The sequence below is a fragment of the Buceros rhinoceros genome, unplaced genomic scaffold, assembly GCF_000710305.1.
Source record: "Buceros rhinoceros silvestris isolate BGI_N320 unplaced genomic scaffold, ASM71030v1 scaffold2524, whole genome shotgun sequence".
In the NCBI taxonomy this organism is placed as follows: Eukaryota; Metazoa; Chordata; class Aves; order Bucerotiformes; family Bucerotidae; genus Buceros; species Buceros rhinoceros.
The window spans coordinates 47,021-56,998 of record NW_010409851.1 but is presented as its reverse complement, the minus strand read 5'-3'; the positions used below and the strand labels follow the sequence as shown (position 1 = coordinate 56,998).

The following is a 9,978-nucleotide window of genomic DNA, read 5'->3' as shown; positions in this document are numbered from 1 at the left end:
AATGTATTCCTGCTGTATGAACATACTGAACCCTTTCACTGACTCATACTGCATCTGGTCTTACTGGATCTCAATTTCCATTGGGAATGGCTTCTGTCCCAGGTGACAGCTTGTGCCCTGGCCTGTCCTGTGACCCACAAGGGCTCTCAAGCCACCCCTCAGTGGCCTCTGCTGGCATGGTGCTGCCTGTCTCTGACTCCAGGTACATGTTGCATTGGCAGGGCACACTGGAGCTGGCAGACTTGCCCCTGCAGAAGGGCTCTGTGGAGCTCCTCAAGCAGAGATGGGAGTCTGCCAATGCTACAAGATCTGGCCTGATGCTCTGGTGCTCCCCAGCCCCACAGTCCCTGGTGCCGGATAAGATCAGCTACAACAGCACCATGGAGAAAGTGCCAGTAGACAGCAGGAGGACAGACGTGTTCAAGGAGGAGACCACAGGAGGCACTCAGCGGATCGAGCACTTCCCCATCACTGTGGAGGAACTGCGGAGCCACTTCGAGGCCCTGGGTGGCAAGAAGGTAAGTGCCTGGGCTGGGCAGACACCTTGAGGGAACGCAGATAGTCCCCATGGCTGCACAGTGTTTTCCCCAGCCTCTCCTGTGCCCCACCAGGGATGGGCAGCACTGGCCACAGCTCCCTTGGATGTCCTCTGGACAGTTTGGATCAGTATGTTAATACTGAGTGTTCTATAGGTTTTCTTATTCCATAATGTTATTGGTCTTTTGGACCATTGGTCTATGGATCATTTTCATGGTTGCTGACTGGCGCTATCTGCCTGTCAGGTAAGTTAGTGTGCAATTGTACCTGCTCAGTGCTCTGCCGGGAGAACAAGAAGATACTATGGCCTGAGAGAATAATTCCCAAATGAGACTTTTAAAACTTCCTGATGCAATTGCTTCTTGTTTGTAGAACAGTACTGACTCCCTCTCAACTGAGAAACCTGCTGTCACATCATACATTGGCTTTCCCTGGCACAACTCCACAGGCCAGGACAAATTTCAACCTTTGTCATTAGATTTTTATCTATCTGAGAAATGTCTGTGATTTCTTTGTGGGGAGAAGCTAGGCTTTTTTGAAGTTTAAAAAATGCTTCAGAGAAGTATAAGATACTGAAAAGGTTATTAGTAATCTTAATTAGGGCAACTTAATTCATGCTTCTGGCTAAAAAATCTTTCACCATGCTTTACTTCTTCAATGTTAAAACTAAAACGTCCCTGCAGATTTTGGTTGCTGATGGAATATTCTATACCTTCCACACTGTAATTCCTCACTTCTTGTTCAATTATCAAGTTAAAATAAATGAACACCCAATCAAATAAATAAGTAATCCCCTTTGAATAGTTTTTTCCCCCACTTCTCCTTCATACTAAAACTTGATGTCACAACTCTGTTCTGCCACCTAACTGTTGCAGGACTACCCTGCAAGTCCGTGGAGTCAGTCATTTCCCATTTAATTTTAATGCCCAGAGTGATTTAAACATGGTTTTCTGGTCCAGAAGCTAGAGTTCAGAATAATGCATGCCAACTGTGATATAATTCATACACAAAATCCTGCTATTAAAAGATATTAGAAAGCTTTTTCATGTGAAGAGTAAAATAAAAATTCATGTGATTCATGAATAATCTTTTCAATGGCTTTGGACACATAACACAAAAAGTAGCAGATACCAATAAAATAAAGGTTAAAATTTTATGGGATTATCAAGCACTTTAAAGACCATATACAATAGTCATAGTCCACTGCTAAGTGGCATACTCATGATTTTAACATGGAGATCTTTTAGGTTGATCTTAGTAATTTTTTAATAATAACAAAAAATTAACTTTTTTTCCTATGAAGCAATACCTTTAGTTTTGCAGATGTGATCATTCTTATAGGAGCAAACTGGTTCTTCTTTGATCTTATTAATATGAAGAGCTCCTTTTTGAATGAGAAACAATTTTTTTGGACTTAAACACCATTGTTCACTTGATAGGATTGCTGACATTTACTTCAACAATACTTACGAAAAAAGTAAAATAACTCCTTACTTCCACTCTCAGAACTGTTACACCAACTAAATATTTGTTATGGTTTCTTTGCAAAATTTGCAACTGCTCCACTTGAAAAAGCTTTGAATTCGCCTGCGGTTTAGAATCTGACTGTTAGTATTATCAGGTCACTAATATATGGTATTTATAAATATGATACTTTATTAAAAAATTATTTCCAAGTATATCTCTTTTTGCTAGGCATTTTTCTAAGTGAAAAGTTGTAATTTCTGATACAACAGGGAAGTAAAGGCTCAGTAAAAAAAAAAAAAAGGGGGGGGGGGGGGGGAGGGGGGGGGGAAGACAAGGAAGTCTTCCTTTTCTCTTCATCATTTGTTTGCCAAGAGTGCTGCATGCGAAATGTAGTTGAGTAGAGATCTAGTCAAAATCAATTTTTTTCCTCTGGCCAGCCAAAAGTGAAAAAAGAGGCGTACCCTCTACAGAGCATGCCTTCTTGCTAAGTCGCTGAAATTCATACAGGTATTGCAAATGTTAACATCAGTATCTTGCAAAGAATGTTGAAAATCAGATGGTGCTTATAAACCAGGAAGTGATTAGGGGTGGAAAAGTGTGTAGAAAAGGACCTTCTTTTCAGAATTCAAGTGAGAAAACTTGAATTCTGTAATCCTGTTCAGGTAACTGTCTTAGGAGATGAGATTTATTTCCCCAGCATTGTAAGACCTCTTAAGGTTTCCAAGATACAATCAATAAGAAACATAGAAAACCAGAATCTGCATCATAGAAGACTTTCACCATCCAAGCATGGCCTCAATATTTTTACTTAAAGGAAAATTTGCAAGTGAGTGTACAAAATATGTAGGCGTTCATACCAAGGGATTCTGATCCTGAGGAAGTATGGATACTTAAACTCAGGTCATGTGCTTACAAATTTTGGCTACACAGACCAAAAGCAGGACTGACAAAGATTCAGAAACAGGTGTGAACTCCATAGGCACAGGAGTTCTGTGGAAGGATAGATTATTTGTAATTGGAAAAGTTAGAGCCAAACTGAGACGGGCGCTAACAATGGCATTAACATCTACGTCCAAGACCTAATGGCACAAAAAATACATAGAAATTACATAGAAATTACATAGAAATTACATAGAAATTACTGATTTCTCCACTGTTAACAGTGAATAACCATGAAAGATAAAATCATGTGAGTTAAGTATGCTCCACAGCAATCTCAGACCTTGCACGTATAAAGCCTGTACTTTGTATCATATTTTAAATTAATATGCTGAAGGTATTTAAAGGTGTATATTAAGCATTTGATGTGTATCTTGTTAATGAAAAAGACCCTAGATGTTAGAGGTGACAAAGGCATTTATTAATATTAATGAATGTTAAGTATTCTAGTAGGTAAATATTACAACATGCGATAAGATACTTGTCATAAAACCCAATTATTAAAAAAAAAATATAAACCCCAGCAATCTAGTATGCCTTCAGGAGATACATTTTTACTACAGTTCTATCAAGTAATCAGTGATACAAGTAAATACTTATATCACAGTGTAATGCAAGACTGTGCAAAGGTTTTAGCAAACTGACTGGTTAAGATTCAGTCTCTTTCAGCCATCATACTTTTCCACGAGCACAAGGAACAAACAATGGGGAACGAGCTAATGCATGTTCCTTGTATTTTTGTAGTGGTTTCACCTAGAAGTGATGGAGAAGGTTAAAGCAAAGTTAGAAATGGCTGTATGTAAAACTAAATCAAAGACATAGAAATCACAGTGGAATTTTTAAACTTTAAACAAAATGTCTTTAAAGGCTCAGTGACAGCTACCTATATTACAGTTACCTTATGCATAAAGGAATGTGCTCATTAGCCATTGCTCATAAAAAGACTGCCAACTGTTGCAACTCTGCTTAAATGGACTATCTCTTGACTAATAAGACTTTCAAGACCAGGGCCCATCTTATCACATTATTCCATAGGAAAAACAGATTTTGTTCTAAGGCAGCAAAATACTGCTGATTAAAAATTCTAAAACCTGTCATTCCAGTTGCATTGCCATTGCAGTGCTAGTATTTGTACATGTACAAAATCAATAGAGAAAAACCGGGGCAATTAAATAACATAAAACCGTGGAGAGACTTCTAAACAATTAGATCAGTCGTTTAAAGAACCCTCTGCTGATTCAAAAGCGAAAGACATTACTATGGGCAGCTGCAAATGTATTTTGAATTTTGGCATATTTTTCTTCCTGGTGGCTACACGGTGAAGTATGCCCAATCCTAATGATTTGAATGGAATTAACACTTCATTTTGCAATAAGAGAATATAAAAAAGAGTAAATAGAGTCAGGGACTAAGTTTAATAATTCTGAGGCTAAATCACTTGGTGATGTCAAATTACTTTTGCCTGAGTTTATCCAAGCAGAACTTGGATGTGTTTCCATCTTAGGAGTATTAATAAGTTAATAATTAAGTCTGTTGCTGAAGCCTTTTAATGAAAGCCTATTGTATCAGGCCTGTCCATATCTTTCCATTATTTAGAAATAATCTTATGTTAAGATGAAATGAAAAGTATTTTCCCCTTTTCTTCACAAAAACCCTGGGTTTTTAGGAAGTAATAATATATTAAAACATCAATTTACTACACGAACTTTATCACTCCCACAAAACAACTACTTTAGTTTATTAGCACTCAAACGCATTGGAATGTTAAAGCAACAAAGTCCCGTCTCTGCTGGAAAGTAATTATGTATGTTTTTCTTAAAATATGTTAAAGCATCCAACTAATAAAGCAATTTCATGCCTACATTTTAGAGAAACAGATACAAAGAACTCATTAAAACCATTCATTTAAATAATCTGGTATATGTTCATTAAACTGTGTCCTTTGCAGAAAACATATGAACTGCTGCCAGAAAGTAAATTAAGAGAACAGATGTTTAATGTAAAAGGTTAGACCTGCATTAAAACTGTTTAAACAAGCAGCATCTTTTTCCTGAACACTCTCAGAAATGTTTATATCAATTTATGAAAGCCATGTAATGCATAAAAGAATGGAACCCCCATGACAGCTGTAGGTCAGTTTTACACCCTATTAGCACCTGCATCATTTGCGTTTTTGTCATGGATGATGAAAGCAAATGGTGAGGAGTGCATGGGGTGGCCAAACAATTGCCCTTGCTGAAAAGCTTGATACTGAAGGGAGTGCTGTACGGTCAGCCTTCTGGATTTTGGCTTCATCTCTTTCTTAGCTCATTCTTTTTAAATCTTTTATCTAATGGCAAAAGTTTCCACAACAAGGAAACAACACATTGTCTATGGGACTTGACCTGTAGGTCAAGAACAGCTTTTGGTAAAAATTCACATTCTTTTTATTTTTTTCCTTAATTTTTTTTTTCTGTGCTTTTACTTTCTCAGTAAAATATATCAGCTCTTTACAGGTATCTTAGAAATTATCTGAAGAAAGAATCCTCCTCCCACTTCAGTTATTCTTATTTAACTCATCTCTGAACTGGACTGGCTTTTCACAGTTCGGAAGATGTATTAAATTTTTGCCTTTCTAGAAACCAGAGACATGTTGATAGAGTTTCCACTGATCTCTACAATGTTTTATGCCAAGGAAAGCAGCTGTTCCAATGATGGTAATAAAGCTTTCCAAAGCTCCTTTGTTCACTATCAGTCTTACAAGCTATTGTAATACAGTGTGTGTATTTATACATATATATACACACACACACATATATAAAAGTAAATATATATGCAAAGGTCTTCTATAAAGTACTGCTGTTCCTTCCCGCTTTATCAGTGAATCGGCAGTGATTCCCAGTGTATCATCTGCAGTTCTTCAGTTCTTCTGAGCTACCCTCTCTGTGTTAGTTACATCGTAGTACCTCCATTGTATATACACCCAGAAGTAACTATTTTCTGGAGAGTGCATCTGCCTTCCTCAAGGTGTTATGGAAAACTGGGTTTGAACTCAGGACAGATGATTCACACTTGAGACAACTCCACATTTCAGACCACGTTCTCCACCATGCCTCTGTTAACTAGTTTCCCTAGTGGCCTGGGCCGTTTGTTGCCTAATAATTAACTACGCTTGGGCCAAATATTTGAATGTTTTCCAGATAACAACTTACAATATTTTTCTTTAAGAGGCCCTTGAGAACTCTTTTATTCTTTTGCCCTCAATTCACCTTTACCGTTTATTGTGCTTTATCTGGAGGTGTGTACAGCAGAGGAAGCAATCTGTACTAGGATCTCACCTTAAAAGGGTAGAATCATCCTCTTTTCCTCACGATGGGAGATGTTAGTGTTTGAGCTACATCAATGAGGAAGCTTGCTGGAAAAAAAGTAGGACAGATCAGCTGGGAAACTGAAACCTGTGTGTCACCAGTTCCTTATGAGTAAATAAATTTGGGTTTAACTTTATTTACATATAACATACTGTTGAGAAGGTTGCATTTTTATGAGGAACAGGGTGGGGAGGACTATAGTTATATGCCCCTCAACTAAGCTTTGCAAAGGAATCCACTCTTGTGCTGAGATTTAATAGATACATTTTTTTGCTCCACAATGCTCTTGTTCCTTACTGCTTATTCAGAATCTGCAAAGATTCACCATGTATCATGTACTGCAGATAAGGGTGGCTTATTTTTAGGATCACTTGTCTTCAATAAATTGCAAGGATTTCAGATGTGGGTCTGGTTTTTTGTCTGATTATTATCTGGCTCTATTCTGTACATTCTTACTGGCCCACTCTTAAACTTGACTAGTTTTTTGGCTGTTGTAATTTTAATTTAAAGAGGCATTTTTCATCTGTTATGAGTTGAGTCTTTTGTGGAGTACAGTTAGCTAATAGAAAAAACAATTTTGACAGTGCATCAAATGCTGCTTCCTAATATGACTGACTTTCCTAAGAAGGCAATCTAAAAATCTGAAAGTTCTTTCTGGAACAGGGAGGCATTTAAATAGAAACATTAAAAAAAAACAAAACAAAACACATAAAGCGCATTTTCTCTACAAGATTCCTTTTTTTTTTTTTATGCTTTTGAACACAATCATACTTCCATCATTACATGGTAACAGATACCCCTAAGAAGTTGCATATATACACAGCAGTTTAAAAGGTATTGTAAAAGACTAGAAAGTGCATAGCCAAAAAGACGCTTTAGTTACACAGAGCTTCTGAGAGTTTTTGAGATATTTTCAGGCTTTTACCTGTATCACTGCAGAAGCTTAAGGGAAATATTAATTTATTTTGTGCTAACTGTAGTTCTACAGTTGATCCTGTAACCTGGAAATGGAGTAAATAGAGGAGAATCTGTTCACTTCAGGAAAACTGAAAGAATTAAAAGCATCAAGTTGATTTTTTTTCTGTCTAAGTGCTCATACTGTAATATAAGGCTCTTTGCAGCAGAATAGAAGTGTTTTTATATGCAACATTGAAAATGGCAGCAATGAAAGAAGACTAAGGTGTATGGAAAGAAATATGGTGTCTCATCTTGCTCTCCCTTCTTGTTTTTTGGAACTATTTAAGGGAATGTTTTTTAGGTTTTCTTTTTTTTTTTTAGAAAACTTTTGACAGTGCACTGTAAGCTGCGGTGGTTACGAGAAGAAATTAGATTTTGAAAGAAATTGATTAACTTAAATTTTTTCAAGCTGTTTTTATTCTGAACAGATAGGCGTTCTGATATTTTTAGTATTTCTTTAGGGCCTGATTTAGCAGAAATCAGCTTCTTATAAGTCCAGGATTATAGCAGACTGTCTAGTCTTTGGCTCAAGTCTCCAGAAGGCAGTGAAAAACAGAGAACTTCTGCCTTCCATATGCAGATACTCACTCTAATCTGATCGTGTGTGCTGTTAAGCAAGCACACCAAGAGCATGGAAAAATGAGGAAACTGACCCTTGGGACTTCTTAGGAAAGGCACACGCGCAGAAAAGTCATTATCAGAGATAAGATGGCTTAGAAATGACCCAGAAATTGGATGTTGTAGAAATAATCTTTAACATTTTAAAATCTGCAGAGATCAATGAAGCTAAAAGGTTGTAACTTAGAGCGAAGTTGAATGTGATGTCCATTGAGTTTTCTTCAGTTTGATCTTGAGGTTCAAGTATTGTGCTTTCTGGGTCATCAAAAAAATACCTCCTCTTTCTTTTACATAAGCCAGTAAATACCTCACTTTACCAAAGTCTATTTTTGTTGTAAGGTTTCCAATCTATTAGCCAGCGGCATCAGAGCTTGATAACCTCCGTGGGAAACTGACCATAAAGTACTTGGAAAGGCACAGCTCCTTTCTGTGGTCATTGGCCAGAAAACGACATTTGGAAAAGTCCGTTTCACTTATAATATATTCTTTAACTTCATCTCCACATTTAGTTTCATTTTAGTTTGAAATGTTTTACAGACAATATTTCTCCTAAGTAACTTCTTCTTAAGTATTAGTTGCTTGTGGCAGAAAGCAGCAAATCTTGAAACATTTTTACTGTCATTCTGTCGGTGTTTGGAACAATTTACCAGCCTGTGGTATCTTAATCAATTCTTGAAGCAAGAAAGTGATGTGGAAAGATGGGAAGTAAATGCATCCATTACTAGCATGTCTTGGGAAACAGCATTTGGAGAGAAACAGAACATCTGGGTTAAGTTGATTAGGAAGGAAATAAGCTTGTTTCATAAAGTCTGAGAAATCCACAGGTGGTGGCATGCAGGGCAGAGCAGATCCATAAATTAAACAGGAGTGAAAGAGACATTACTTGCTGTTGCAGAGCACAATGTATAATATGTCAAATTGACGCTTTCAAGTTAACATTCTAATAAGCACCTGTACCAAAACGTACTCACAATTACTATTTCAATAGGCTATTAAATATGTAAAGTAAAATCCCCATTATTCCTGTTATCTTTTCTCCAACCTGTATAGTGTTTGTGGAAAGAAACTTTTAACGATTCTGTTATTCTCTGACAGTATCTAGTAGAAAGAAAACTGGACTCACCATGCCTTCTGAAGTTGTCATGAGGTTGAAATAAATGGGTCCAAAATATCCATACTCAGGAGTTTGATGCTACATTCTGAATCTTCATGAAAGCAAAACAGTGTCTGGGTTTTCAAAGAAAAGTACAGCACAGAATAGTTTCCATCTTTATATGTCCAAGGCACAAGTAGTACCAGTATATGGGTAGATGTCAACATGGCTATTATAGTGCTGGAGGTACAACTAGACCTGCTAAATAGAAGAGATTCTTCAGGGATCCTTTTCAGAAACAAGATCTCTCTTGTGTGCTTGCTTCTGTTTGTGCTCCTTTAAGCTCTGTGTCTTCTCCCTTTTGTCAGCTTTTCCTCTTTGCTCTGTTGTCTCTTCCAAAAAAAGTTCTGTAAAGATGGGATCCTTTCTTAAATGTTTACTGTCTAGATTTAAAGTAACATGGCATGTTATCTTAAAGCTGAGCAATATATTTAGCAAATGGGAAAGAAAAATGAAAAGAAAATACCGTTGTCATACTTTAACCCTGTTTCTTTTTTCTCTTTTCTGTGTCGTGGTGTGATGGTTTGTTTGTTTCAACTGTAAGACTTGATTAATAAGCTTGGAGTAGTAGATGTTACTCCAGATTAGGCAGTTCATGAACTCTGTATGCCCAGGAGTGTTCAAGTTACGCACTGTCTTTCTCTGAAGCTGTTTATGAGAAGTTCTGTCATAGGTATCACTTCTAGACTATGGGTGTGAAAATGGTCTAGTATGAGAACCTCCCTAGTTATCCCCACTGTCTCAGAGTCTCCATCCTTTACCATAATTTATAGTTCATCTTGAATTCTGTGTAGCTACATCTATAACGTAATAGTCTCTATATTCTCATTGTAAATCTTCCATTGTAGAATATCTGTTTCATTTTCTCTTATTACTCATTTTCAAACAACAGCCCAGTATCTGACCAAAGATTTCTTAAAAATTATTACTATTATTATTATTATTAAAAATTATTTCTTA

The 9,978-nt window shown here is 36.9% G+C and overlaps 1 protein-coding gene across 1 annotated transcript in view; it reads left to right on the top strand.

Moving 5' to 3' along the window:
* Window positions 1-86: 86 nt before the first annotated feature.
* Window positions 87-9,978, top strand: part of XIRP2 (xin actin-binding repeat containing 2) — a gene marked incomplete at its 3' end in the record, with an annotated part of 42,188 nt that continues 32,296 nt past the window's right edge. Inside the window, exon 1 of the mRNA XM_010135357.1 lies at window positions 87-518. Coding sequence (XP_010133659.1) covers window positions 87-518 — 432 coding nt within the window. The remainder of the gene's footprint in view (window positions 519-9,978) is intronic.